At 47.4% G+C, this 14,605-nt stretch overlaps 1 protein-coding gene across 2 annotated transcripts; it reads left to right on the top strand.

Annotated features, from left to right (window-relative positions):
- The first annotated feature begins 6,051 nt into the window (after positions 1 to 6,051).
- CSTF1 (cleavage stimulation factor subunit 1) lies at positions 6,052 to 11,930 on the top strand. 2 transcript variants are annotated; one of them, XM_032980184.2, is made up of 6 exons: positions 6,052 to 6,151; positions 7,893 to 8,074; positions 9,301 to 9,578; positions 9,924 to 10,121; positions 10,749 to 11,139; positions 11,479 to 11,930. In XM_032980184.2, the coding sequence occupies exons 2-6, from the start codon at positions 7,900 to 7,902 to the stop codon at positions 11,736 to 11,738; spliced, it is 1,302 nt and encodes a 433-aa protein (XP_032836075.1). In that variant the 5' UTR covers positions 6,052 to 6,151; positions 7,893 to 7,899; the 3' UTR covers positions 11,739 to 11,930. The 2 variants fall into 2 exon arrangements, with proteins under 2 accessions (XP_032836075.1, XP_032836076.1); XM_032980185.2 differs by having other exon boundaries at positions 6,141 to 6,198.
- The last annotated feature ends 2,675 nt before the right edge of the window (positions 11,931 to 14,605 follow it).

Below are 14,605 nucleotides of genomic sequence, written 5' to 3'. Positions count from 1 at the left end.
TCTAGCTCCCTCCCGATCCCTCTCGAGAGCTCTCCCCGGACACGTGACCGCCCCCTGGTCCCCTCACCTGGGGGGCCTCTCTGTGGACACTCCAGATCACGTGTCCTAGGGGTCAACCAGAGTGCCATGGCCCGGGGCAACCCTGCCCTTGGGCTGACACTCTCCCCCCCCCCCCCTCGTGAGAGACTGCACGCTATGCGTGGTGCCTGCGCTATCCCAGCGTGATAGGGTAGTGTGATGGTGTGGCGTGATGTTGTGGTGTGTTGGGGATGTTTAATGGTGTGATGTGATCGTTTGGCGTGATGGCGTGGCATGTTTGATGATGTGATGGTGTGGTGCAGAAGGGCCATTGCCTGAAACGTCCTTCTCGGGTCAACCTCATTCCTACGGCCGGCACTCCCACACCCTGTCCTGCAGGGCTGTCACTGCACGCAAAGCGTGGTGCCACCCAGCGCTATCCATCAGCGATGACCGGGCCCCTCTAGGGCCGGTACTACACCCACACCATAGCGGTGTCCGCGATGTCGCTACACCGCACGCCGTGCCTCTCTCGGGCCGGCACTGCTGCACAGTGACATCCCGCGATGTCACTCCACTTGGATTGGACCTGGTCCACTCCCGATATCGCGTGACGTTGGGCAGGCCCAGAGTGACCATAGGGCAGCAGTCCATAGGGCAAATGTCCGGTGGGCCGGTCCATTCCGAGGGCCGGTGGGCCGATCTGTGTGGGGAAATTGCAAATGTGAATAAAGCAAAAAAAAAAAACATGTTTTCAATTAAAATATTTTTTCTCTCATTGGTTTTTTTCGGTAAAGTCACGTATGTAGAAATACCATAAAATTTTATTGAAATAAATCAATCACGACGTTTCTACCGCAACATAAGCGGTCGAAACGTCGTGATTGATTTATTTTAATATAATTTTATGGTATTTCTACATACGTGACTTTACCGAAAAAAAACAATGAGTAATTTATGCAGTCACGAAAGCTTTAATTCTTTATTAAAATATTTTTGCCTCTAATGTGTACGCTTTCATTGCTTATTTACGCCCTCAGTTGGCATTAAGTCCCCCATATTCAGGAGCACCAAAGATTATTCCTCACTGGGCCCATTTGTTTTTTCGACCCAGCCCAAAATGGGCCAATAATATCACATAGCAATTTGGGCCCCACAGTGTTTATGAATGCCTGGGGCCCAGTCCGTCACTGAGGTTGGGTCACTTAACATAGGGGCCCCGCGTTGTCAAGATCTCTACATCTGATAGTTTATAGTTAGTTAGTTCATAGTTCATTTATTTGGTATAGCCCTGTGAGCCATTCGGCTCTTGAATCGGGTGCAACCGCAACAAACAAAAAACATGAACAAGAAAACATCTTAAAGTGATTATGTGACTGTGCAAACAGAAAATCCAGGAAAAAAAAAACATCAAAATATTCCTGAAATAGCACCGTACACCAACGCTGTGTGCAAAAATCCCAGTGGGATGCAAGTCAAATAACAACAACAACCACAAGACAACTAAGATTAAGGCCATCAGTCTAACTCCGTACTACAATAAAACAAAAACATGGCCAAAACAAAAAAAAAGTTTTCGAAATCACCAAAATAAAAGCCATCAATGCAATGTAACAGTGATCATAGGGACTGTGACCGAATTTTTTACAATAAACTACTAACTTCCACCGAAACGTCGTACACAATTGTGAAATTTGTGCAGATTGCTCTCCGTCACACCGGTGGTGCTGAAGCAGTTGGCAAGTTTGTGCGACGTGACCACTTTGTTAATTGGCTGTGTTGGGTGGAGGAGTGTTTTTACAACACACATTTTTTTTCTTACGCGATCTGATACAAAAATCTATCATGCGAAATAAACGCTTAAAGACCCAGGCAGTTCGAGGGGCGTGAAATGCATGAAAAATTACTGTGAATAAAATTCCAGCTCTAATTCAAATCCTACTAAACATTAAAACATCTCATTCATGTAATATTGTGTTTAAGTTGTCTATTGTATGATTATATCTCCATTTGTGTCAAATCTAAATCATGTCTTCTGGTCTGCATCTCATTACATCACTGTCCCATCTGCATCTCTTGTCTCACTACAGCTATATCTCTTGTCCACATTTCTCTCCCATCACACGGCACCACTGCACCTTGTCTACATCTCCTCTGTCATCACACTCGGAGTTGTATATGAAAGAGGGGGCTCGCTCCAACAGATGTTCTGCTTCAGGTCCCCCCCCCCCCCCAATGGGTCAGCAGCACCACTCTGAACAGGGCAGTTCTGGTGGTTTCAGGAAGGTTCATCCAATGCCTCCAAAAAACATTTCTGAAAATGGAGGTTGGGGTGATCCAGGACCGAGTCACTTTTATCACTAATATTCAAACTAAAGCTACACAACTGTTTTTGTTTATTTTACCGGGTATATAGCTACTGAGCTATGCAGCTCTCTTTCAGAAGTGACCTGGCTACAAATGATAGCTCAACGAAGTGGCTTATCATGTGGAAATTCATAGCAGCCAAATACTCTAAATACATATAGAAATAGGTTTTACCCTTTTAACTGGCACAAAAACTGACACCTCTATTCAAGGCATCATGTTTGCAATAACCACAACACAAGCAGTCAAAATGCAAACAAAAGAGACAACTCTGATAATAATATGCACTGTCCCTGAACCCGATTGGTCCACACCCGAGACGGCTTTTCTCAGAGCCTAGTCTCCACTGGTGTTGGACCAGAAGACGCCAAAAGGCGTACAACTCAAAAACAGCGCACTATCAGAGTATTGAGGGCTCGGGGTGAGCATTTACATTATGAGACCTCCTTTGCCTTTTGGCGTCTTCTGGTCCAACACCAGTGGAGACTAGGCTCTGAGAAAAGCCGTCTCGGGTGTGGACCAATCGGGTTCAGGGACAGTGCATATTATTATCGGCGTTGTCTCTTTTGTTTGCATTTTGACTGCTTGTGCTGTGGTTATTGCAAACATGATGCCTTGAACAGAGGTGTCAGTTTTTGTGCCAGTTAAAAGGGTAAAACCTATTTCTATATCTTGTTACTGGCAAAGGAGGTCTCATAATGTAAACTCTAAATACATGTTGATAATTAATGTGGAGGGGGAAAACCGGAGGACCGGGAGAAAAATCCATGCGACCACGTGGAGAGAGAGAGAGAGACATGCAGACTCCAAATATGCAGGCATCGTCAGGGTCTGGATCGAACCCACAAACTCCTGCATACCAGGCGAGGTAATTAACATCTTTCCACCGCGGCGCCATGCTAAACGTAGCTGGCCGGGAATCGAACTCGGATAACCGAGTGCTCACCGTTGGGCCACTATTCCCAGCCCACGATAAGAGAGGGCGTGATTGTTGTGAGGCTCCACGTGGCCCGACTTTGCCTCGCGTTAATTGGCATTAAATACGGTTAACATGCTCTTGAGTGCTTGTTAGTGCAGGGCAGCCTCGCTGGGTCTCAACTCTTCTAAAGTGCTCGCCACAAACGAACCACAACACCCGGCCGATTTCGTCTAAGTGCATCAACCATCATCACGCGAACTCCGCTCATCCTCGCTGCAGCGGCAGCAGTAGTAGCGGTGGCGGCTTTGGGCGAATCATTGAACAAAGATGACCACCGCATTGCGTGGCGCGCGCTTTCAGACGCCTTGCTTCCGCGACCGTCTGGAATGTTCTTCCATCCGATATTCGGGAGCCAATGGGAGCATTGCACCTTTAAAACTACACCGAGACATCATTTTGTGTTAATTGCTTTTTGTGTTTAGTTCGTTATCCGTACCCCTGCACCTCCCTACTAACACGGTTGGCTACGTACGGTGCTAAAGAATTCTAGATTTAAAGCTTTCGTGACTGCTAGGATCCATACTCTTTGGTTCTATTGGGTAAAGTCACGTAGGTGAAAATAAAATAGCAAAAAAATCACGACGTTTCGGCCACAACACAAGCGGCCTTCATCAGGTGAAGGGACGAGACTGTCTGGAGGACAGCGCTGGAGTGGGAGAAGCCACGCTTAGATCACGACCGCGATCACAAGCTTAAAGGTCGTGATCTAAGCGTGGCTTCTCCTACTCCAGCGCTGTCCTCCAGACAGTCTCGTCCCTTCACCTGATGAAGGCCGCTTGTGTTGTGGCCGAAACGTCGTGATTTTTTGTTATTTTATTTTCACCTACGTGACTTTACCCAATAGAACCAAAGAGTATGGTGCTAAAGAAGTTCAACATTCGTGTCCATAGCTGTCAACCCATACGGTTTACCCGTATTCTTGTACAGGGAAATTGAGTGTTCAGGTCCATACGGCGTACAGCCGTATCAATACGGGCAAGGAAAGTGTATATTTGTTGTGTTTCCCCATTGTGATGGGCCTTTGTAGGATTAACGTTAAACTTTATTAGGGCACGGCGTGACCAACAAAGGTTTGAATTGGTCTGTAATAAGGTGGGCACTGATCATTTACTACTATAATGAGCCAAGAATGTCTGTGTCCCGCGCGTGACGTCACTCCACGTCGGCCAGTCCCCCTCATTAATAATCATGAGCAGGTGACGTCTTCCAGACACCCCCCCCACCTCATTAATAATAATTAGCGGGTGACGTCACTCCACATGGGGGGGAGGGCGAGGCGGCCCCTCCCCCCTCCTCGGCGCAACTCACAATCCTCACTACAAAGGCAGAAGAACCCCACGTCACGTGATCTCCGTCACGCTGTTGAGACATCAAAGTAAAAAGGACGTCGTGATGAACAAGGGATTATAAACCTTTAAAAAATAAATAAGTCTGTGTGTCACCGCGGCCTGACAAATTGCACACGAATGGATGCAATGAATATATCACGTCGCGCTCTGATTTTCGCATGAAAGTTTAAGATTTACTATAATACACCCGTCCCTGGACGGGCAAAAGGCGATTTGTCATTATAATGGGTTTATATATATAGGAGTACATACCTCCTATTAGCACGGATAAACTTGGTAAACGATACCAATCTCCTAACCACTGCGCCACCGCTCCCCGTGACGAAATATCCACGAGACACATTCATGACGAGAGGCTCGCGCGTGCCATTAAATATTAACGTGAAAATTAACGGGTGTGTGAATATTATTGTCTTAGTTCTTTCGGTAAAGTGACGTAGATGGAAAATAAAAATAATAAAATAAAATTTAAAAATAAAAGCAAAAAAAACCCCACGATGCTTCGATCGCAACACGAGCGGTCTTCATCAGGCGGAGAATGTGAACATGCGAATATCCACGACTTGTAAAGGATGTGATTCCGGACATACAGTACCCTGGCGTCTACAAACTAAGTTGCCTCTGTGGTAGTAGTTACATTGGAGAAACCAAACGACATGTCTCGGACCGCATCCGTGAAGACAAAGCAGACCTGAAACACGGTAGGACCAACACCTCGGCCGTGGCAGATCATTGTTATAATTCAGTAGGCTCACATGACATTGACTTCTCCAAGACAGAGGTTATTAGCAAGACATCTGGCTACCATGAGAGATTCGTTCATGAGGCTATCCACATATACAAGCACAGAGACAATTTCAACCGAGAAGATGGATTCTGGCTTAGCAATCATTGGAAGGATTTGATTAACTATTTCGGGTCTTAATTGATTGTTCACGCTTACGGTGGCTTTCAGACAGCATACATTAATTTTTCGTCTCCCCCCTCCTCTTTTCAGAACATAGATGGACTCTTGATTTAAAGCTTTCGTGACTGCAGTAATTCATATTCTTAGCTCTTTCGGTAAAGTCACGTTGAAGGGAAACAATAAAATAATAAAATATATAAAACAATAAAAATTCTCACGACGTTTCGACCATAACACAAACGACACCCCTGATGACGACCGTTTGTGTTATGGTCGAAACGTCGTGAGAATGTTTATTGTTTTATATATATTTGATTATTTTATTGTTTCCCTTCAACGTGACTTTACCGAAAGAGCTAAGAATATGAATTACTGCAGTCACGAAAGCTTTAAATCAAAATGTATTAATGAGGTCTTGCATATTCACGAGTCTTTGAATATTAATGAGGGTGTGAATATTCATGAGGGTGACGTCACGCGCGCACACCCCCACCCCACCCCCACCCGGCGGCCTTCCCCTACAGCAGCATTGTGAGTTGAACCCCGAGCCTGTGAAAGTGTTCCCAGGCGTGTGCTCGGTGTGTTGCTTGTTGTTTGGTTGTTGTCCTGCTGTTGTTGTTGTTCCTTTCTCCTCGGCGGCTGCGTGCGGGTGTCGTGCGGTGCGGCGACTTTCACTGAGCCGAGAGTCAGCGGCGGCGGCGCTGTGCAGCCTGAGCTAGGCCGCGTGTATCCTAGCGGCCCCTCATCTCGTCGTTACAGCTCCCGAGGCTGCCAAGGCAGGCATCCAACCTGGGATTCTATTCTGTTTTAGGATTTATTTAGGATTTCTATGGGATAAGCCGCGTGGGTGTTGTAGGTCGCTGTGGGTTACGCGATCAGCAGAGGGCAGTGGCGACTTAATTGGACTGCGCGCCCCTACACGAATTGCACAAACCCAGTGTGGTTACATCTTTGGCGAAAGGCTACGTTAGTTTTTCTTTCGTAAAGATGCATTTTATTTGTTTTCTTCATACACGTGGCCTGTTTTTCACAGTGTAATTACAAGCGTATCAGTGTGGCGAAACAGCACGTGTATTCAATGCAGATGTGATTTCCCCCCCTCCCCCCCCAGTGAGTAAAGTCGCATTTGAGAGAGATTTGTTTGCTATCACACCAAGCATGGCAGGATTAAGGCCTTAAGCATTTATGTTTCGTAGGCTTTCATTGATAATTCGCTCCAGTTGGTACTGCCCAGCTAAAGATGATTAAAAAAAATGTTATTCTATCAACCATAGGACGGCAACACACTGCCTGGCCTTACCTTGCACTGCTACCCTCTGTTGAGAATGAGATTGTTTGCGAAAAACACAATTTGAAGATGTTGCTGCTAATTTTGCAATGAAAACAAAATCTAGGAAAGTCCATCTCCGGTGTTCATTTCCTACCTCTTGAAATTAGCCCGATTGACATGACTCTGCCCCTTTGTGCATACACTGTGCCTATCCTTGCTATATAAATATTTATTCAAGAAGAGATCTAGATTGCATTTTTTTATCATACAAAACAAAATCCGTAAAAGAGGTTTTTGGGTTCGAACGCGTGAAAATAAATGTGTCGGTAAAAGCCTTGCGTGTTAAACCAAAAAATAACATTGTCAAAATGTGTTTTCGGAGGCCCTTGGCACACTGCTTACCCTGGCCTATTGGATAATACGGCCCTGACACCAAGAGGCAGACAAGACAGAGAGACGGAGAGAGTGAGCGCGCCCAAGTGTGCGATGAGGTCGAACTCGTGTTTGCAGATGTCGGCGGAAGTCAGTGAAGGAGGGCAGGTCGGTCGGTGGGTTCTATGTATGTACTGTAGGCAAGGATAGGCACAGTGCACTGGAAGGACAAACTAAACAAAAATCAGGTCTAAAGAAATTAGTTTTCAATCTAGATTTTAAAACTCCAGTGGCTTCCCAATATCGGAAGGGAGAGCGTTCCAGACGGCCGCAGAAACACATCTGAAAGAGCCTGATGCGTCTTTGTTTGATGGCCATCTAAAAGCTGCTCCGAGGATGGCCCGAATTCGCTTGATGGTTTATGCTCCTTGAGATCAGTGACGTATTGTGGTTCATTTGTGCGAACACTTTGCGTGTAATGAGCGCGACTCCTTATAATAATGTATTCGTTCGGCAAACCGGAAGCCAATGCAACTCGGCGAGCATCGGACGGACCTTGCGGTACCCGTCACAACTCCACGTGGCCGTGGTCTCACGGCGTTTGCGGTCTTGACTGCGTGTGCGTGCCAGAGCCACGATGTCCACGCGAGGCTACAAGGCGACGGTGCGGGACCGCGAGGAGCTCTACCGCCTCATCATCAGCCAGCTGCTGTACGACGGCCACGCCGCCATCGCCGCCACCCTCATCGGCGCCGTGAACCTGGGCCCCGCCGTGCCGCCCTCCGAGAGGCTGCTCCACCTCGCCCGGATCGGTAGGCTCAACGCTGGGAGGCTCGCACGGCCCTGCTGCTGTACTCCTCTTGCAGAGATGCCTGTAGATGTGTGTGTGTGTGGGGAGCGGTGGTGTAGCGGTTCGCGTGCTGCGCTACAAACCCGGCGACCCGACTTCGATTCCCGCTCCCATCCAATACCAGTGACGATTATCTGAACCTGTCCTGGGCCACCCCTAGGTCGACCGAGCCTCAAATGAGTACCTGGTGCAGTGTATAAACATCACCACTGGGGAGACAAAGGCGGTCCAGCCTGGTGCTGGCCACCCACCCTCGTGTGTTGTGCCGGCCTTCATAGGTACTCACAGCTCTTGTCCCAACAGTCTGTTAAGGCTATATAGGCGATCTTTGTTTTTGTAGCCTGGCAGGAGTAGATTCCGGCTTGTCAAGAGGTAGAGAAGACATACGTACAAGTATTATGTTCATTGGAATGTTACTACATTCACAAGGATGCTTACTCATGGATGAATATGGATGAATATCCCTCGTGTATTAAATTGCATAATTGTGATTTGTTGATATGTATATAATATGAAAATTACATGCTGTTTTTCTGAAAGATAATTGAGCCAAAGTGCACAAATGAGACATTAGAATCGATTCATGAATAGAATCACGGTTGTGAAATGGCTACATTTAATCGAATTTGTGCATTTAGTCGTTCAAAATAGGCTCGGTCAGTTATGTAGAAAAATAATTAGACCGAAGAAAAATATCAAATATTTTGTGCTTTAAATTTGGAAAGCTTGAGGATCATTTTTTAAAGATGTAAATTATGTAATGATATGCAACAACTAAAATTTGAGATTAAAAGGGAACAATTTAAAAAATATTCTTTGGGTCTTTCGGTAAAATCACGTAAGATAGGTTTAAAGAAAATAACAAAAAACTACGACGTTTCGATCGCAACACAAGCGTGGTTTTTTTGTTAATTTCTTTGAACCTATCTACGTGACTTTACCGAAAGACCCAAAGAATATGAATTCCTGCAGTCACGAAACCTTGAAGTCAAAATTTTAAAATAATTTGTCATCTTATTCCGCGATAACCTCAAATAAAGGACGCAGATCTACTCATGGCATTTCTTTCGCACTGGGTCTAGAACAATTGTTCATTCTTGCAGGCCCTCAAAGGACCTCTCCTGGTGAATGTCTCTACCAAGTTGACCTCAGGCACTCGTGCTCATTTGTTATAATTGACTGGTGCAGGGAAGGAGCAAGAGGACACCAACCCTAGCCGGCCGGTGGGGCGTTCGGACATGGTGGCACCGGGGACGGGGGTGGACCTGGAGTTCGACGCGGATGTGCAGACGTCCTCGCCGGAGGCGTGCGAGTACGAGACGTGCTACGTGACGTCGCACAAGGGGCCCTGCCGCTCCGCCACCTACAGCCGCGATGGGCAGCTCATCGCCACGGGCTCGGCCGACGCCTCCATCAAGATCCTCGACACCGAGCGAATGCTGGCCAAGAGTGCGACGCCCATCGAGGTCGAGATTGCGGTTGTGTGTGTGTTAAACACAAGCGTTGTGCATGCTGATACCTGCCTCGCTTCAGACACGTAACAAGACACGGCGCATTCTTTATCATTTGGTCATAGGGTTATTAATGTTGATGTTTGGTAACGAGTGGTGCGGTTGGTATGAATGGTGGTACCGATAATGGCGATAGCCGTGCCTGTGTTTGTAATTTGTTGACCCGCCCATGCTCTTGCTGACCCACCCATCCTGGACATATGTGAAAAAAACAGCTTCATAGCTCGTAAGATTTCTCCAGTCTGAATAAACATTCTCATTGTGAATGGCGTCGACCGTGTTGGTGTGGTGCGGACGCAGGTGATGATGAACGAGACAGCCCAGCAGAACATGGAGAATCACCCGGTGATCCGCACGCTTTACGACCACACGGATGAGGTGACCTGTCTCGCCTTCCACCCCACCGAGCAGATCCTGGCCTCCGGCTCACGCGATTATTCGCTCAAGCTCTTCGACTTCTCCAAGCCGTCCGTCAAACGGGCGTACAAGTCGCTGCAGGCAAGCGGCACTGCACCTCACTGCATCTCCGTACAACGCTCTACTGGGTAGGGTCTTCGGCACATGGGACAATGCTGACCGACACAACAGATGGAAATGCGCTATACATCATAGCTCAGTCTCACGTTGTGTAGCACCCCGCTTGCCGTTACTTCCCATGAGTGGTGGCTTCACAAGCAGCCGTTGAGCTTTGCCTGTCTGTATCTCGGTGGGTCTCTGCATGAGTCTATGGTTTCTCTGTGTGAATCTATGGGTCTCTCTGTAAGTCTGGGTTTCTGTGCGAGTCTATGGGTCTCTGTGAGTCCATGTATGTATGTTGAACTTCTTTCGCACCGTACATAGCCAGCCGTGCGAATCGGAGGTGCGGGGGCAGGACAACAAACTTGACACAGAAAGCAGTTCTAAAGAAATTTGTTTATCAATCTATATTATTAAAAAGTGCATAGCTCCAGTGGCTTTCCATTACCGGCAGGAAGAGCATTCCAGACGGCCGCAGAAGCGCATCTGAAAGCGTCCGATGCGGTGTACCGTCTTTGGTCGATGACCAGCCCAAAACCTGCCGCTGCCGCCAGGATGACCGAAGCTCACGTGATGGCCTCCTCCTTGCTGATGTTTCCTGCCCTCCAGGAGGCGGAGGTGCTTCGTTGCCTGGCCTTCCACCCAGCGGGCGACTTCCTCCTGGTGGGCACACGGCACCCGACGCTGCGGATGTACGACGTCACGACGTGCGAGTGCTACGTGTCGCCCAACCCCGCGGACCAGCACACGGACGCCGTCACGGGTGTCGCCTACAACCCGACAGCCAACTCGTACGTGTCGTGCAGTCGCGACGGCACCATAAAGCTGTGGGACGGCGTGTCCAGCCGCTGCGTGGCCACGTACGACCGCGCGCACGGCGGGGCGCCCGTCTGCTCCGTGGTCTTCTCGCGCAATGCCAAGTACGTGCTCTCAAGTGGCAAGGACTCGATGGTGCGCCTCTGGGAGCTGTCCGCAGGGCGCGCACTGCTCACCTACACCGGTACGTGTGTCGGCGCGCACGTGTGCGCGGAATGCTTTTGGTGCTCGATTGCTCATTCTGTCGTTTTACCTGTGAAGGCATTTTTTGTCGCACTTGCGCAAGCCGCGAAACAATTTGGCTTGTTTTTCGTACGGCGTAAAATGCAAGACGAAAATAATCCGCTTTTAACTTTCAAAATGCTCATGCCGTAGCCTCGCATCGCCCACTTACATGTTACCGTGGCCGTTTCTTTGGCACGGCAATGTGTATGTGAAGTTTAATGGCTTTATACAATAATTTTGAACATACAAATACCTTTCTCCTGACAACCCCCGACCCCCGACGCACCCCATCCGTAAGGCGCTGGCCTCAGCGGGAAGCAGACTCACCGCACACAGGCCGTGTTCAACCACACGGAGGATTACGTGCTCTTCCCCGACGAGTGGACAGTCAGCCTCTGCTGCTGGGATTCCCGCACCACGGAGCGCAAGAACCTCCTCTCGCTGGGCCACAACAATGCCGTCCGCTGCCTCGTCCACTCGCCCACCAGCGCCGGCTTCATGACCTGCAGCGACGATTACCGCGCGCGCTTCTGGTACCGCCGCGCCGCTACCGAGTGAGCGAGTGAACGGGCGGATGGCGCACGCCCGCTTGCCTTACACGCTAACGAGCAGACACAACCATTTAGCGGCTCTCTCCGAACTTGACATTGGCCGCCATTGGCCCGGCATAGCTTTTCTAGCGTTGTTCTTTTTTTAAAGATGTTATTTCGATTTTATTATTATTATCTTCCACTGGACCTGGCCAGGTGGAATCAGCAGCAGAGTGAGCAGATTTCAATGTGAAGGTTTTCATTTCAAACCCTGGTTCGGGGTTGACTCAGCCCATCATGCATCTTAGGTCAATCAAGAGTGTGGATATGCTCACTCCCTCCTACCATGGGAATGTGGCATTTCTATCACTGGCTCATGGCTGTAAACAGGATATGATGACCAACTTAATGCTCTTGAGCAAGGCATCATTTGAACTTGTTTTTCTTCCACTCTTGTAGTCAAGCAACAAACCTTTGAAGCTGCCTATGTAAGATTACAGCTGTTGCAGAGAACGTTGATGTATGTATGTTGAACTTTCTTCCGTATCGTACGTGGCCAACCGTGTGAATCGGAGGTGCAGGGGAAGGACAATCTAAACACAAAAAAGCAGTTCTAAAAAAATGAGTTTTCAATCGAGATGATTTAAACGTGCATAGCTCCAGTGGCTTCCTAATATCGGAAGATCGTTCCAGACGGCCGCAGAAGCGCATCTGAATGCGCGCGATACGGGGACCTTGTTTGTTCGATGGGTAGCCAAAAGCCGCTGCGAGTTCGCGTGATGATGGTTTGTGTTCCTTGATTAGAACGGCAAGGTATCATGCTGCGTAAAGAGTGGTAGTATGTCATGTGTTCGATATCATTACAAATTTTCGCTCTTGTGTCTGAGCCAGACTAAATTGATTGAACAGCAAAATTAAATGCAGATTGTTTTTGTTCAGTTATTGCTGACCACTTCATAAAATTATCAGTGGTCTCTGCTGCATCCTCTTATAATTCTATAGGCTGATTTTTCCAATAATACTCAAGTCTGACATGCGGTGATTTCAGATGCAAGTTCTGTGCTAATCTACTCAGAATCATCTGTATTGACTGAGTTGAAAGAGACTCCCCTACCATTAGGACATTTGTAATCTGGGCTCAGCATAACGGTTGCAACCACATTTGTTGAGCCAACTTCAGAAGTGTTTGGTGTAAAGCACACTTCTCGCTGATGGCGTTGGTAACATTGTTGATTTGTGGCTTATAAATGATGAAATCACGTTACCATGAACATTTCAGGCGGCTTAACAAGTGATTTTTACAAGACTCGGCAGGAAACGCATTGTCACAGAAATCTGTGATTTAACGCTTACAAACACAACAATTTTATACAAAAGAACAATTACTGTGAAGCCAGTGATGCCTGGGATTAATTAGAAATGACACTTGACCCAAGACTTCACCAATGCATATGTTGTGAGCACTGGGCTTTAGAGCAAGTAACGGGTAATATTGGCCTCATCAAAACATATCTTTAGGTTTAGCACAAACTCTGCAGTGGGGCCAAGGATGCCGGGTTTCTTAGCGCCCACACACGGATGTCTAAACAGTGAGCAGAGTAGTGAGCAGTGTGTTGGTAGGAAATACCAGGCCGTGACATGGAGTTTAACACATGTGCTGTGGCAGGTTAGTACTTGAACATGTTCTGAAGATCGTGCGAATGCAGTATATTTGTCCCTATACCTTGGGCAAGAACAATTTTTTTTGTTCCAAGAAAGTATCGCATTCAGCACAATTCATCTATGGGTATTGTATATTTTTTTACATTCACATTGTATGTATTGACCAAACTCAAAGAACTGTCATGTAAAAATAAAAGAATGAGTTTTACTGTCTGTGCATCCGGCCAACAGTCCATGCCCATTTGCGTAAAAGTTTGTCGGCATTTCTAAGAGGTCATTAGCACCAGTGTCCGTTTGAATGTGGACGTCTCTCCAGCACGAGTGATTGTGTGCACAACCTGTTGTTTCATGTCTTCTGCATTCACGTCTCTACATTTCTACAAATGGCAGCGTCTAACAACGGGTCTGCATTAGACAAGCGACCTACCCACGATTGTTAAACGTGTGTACAAAATATTGTTCACCTGTAAGTACGGCTTTAATGTCAGCCAGTCTGGTTTGGTGACCCAGAATACATTCTCCATATCCAGCACACGACTAGTTATTCACGTGCCTACTCCAGTCCACCGGCAAACAGGAAAATATTTGGTGAGAAATTAAGCCCTGCCTGCAACCCTTCATGAAAGGCAATTGTACCTGTGCACGAGCAATCGTTTGCACGTGAAAATGTCCATAGAAGAGAGTGCATGAACCTTCCACAGAAACAGTTTTGTTTTCACGTGTGCATGAGGTGGCCTTCGTGTCGGGCTAGTGCTGTGGGGAGGTACAATATTCCCTTGTGATTCGCAAGGGACACGTTTCAGAGATGCTCATGAATAGCAAATTTGGTGATTTGCCTACAGAAATTATCTTAAATACTTAAGCTATTAAATACATAAAAAGTATAACAAAAAAAATATAACATTTGTTGGAATAAATGAGCATGGAGGCAACGTCTACAGATGTTTCTAGTCCTATCTCGTACGTGCAACGACTGCAGATGCTTCGAGAGGTTCTCCATCTCATCACTTTCTCATCACGTAGAGTTTCAGACGCGATGTGCGGACAGCAAGCTTGTGAATAACGAGGGAATACTGTAATGCCACTGTGAAGCTGTGCTCTCGGTGCTGCTGTCTCATGGGGCAGAGGAATTGGGGAGCTTTAGTGGGGCCCCAACTAGTGGTCTGCCAGGCCCAAGTGTGAAGGGATCCGCAGAACTCTTGCAGACAACCATTTATTTTTTTCGATTTAAAG

Source organism: Petromyzon marinus, chromosome 43 (assembly GCF_048934315.1).
Source record: "Petromyzon marinus isolate PM22_M1 ecotype Great Lakes invasive population chromosome 43, UKy_Petmar_22M1.pri1.0, whole genome shotgun sequence".
Classification (NCBI taxonomy): Eukaryota; Metazoa; Chordata; class Hyperoartia; order Petromyzontiformes; family Petromyzontidae; genus Petromyzon; species Petromyzon marinus.
The sequence above is the reverse complement of the archived record's forward strand: the minus strand, read 5'-3'. Positions and strand labels throughout refer to the sequence as shown.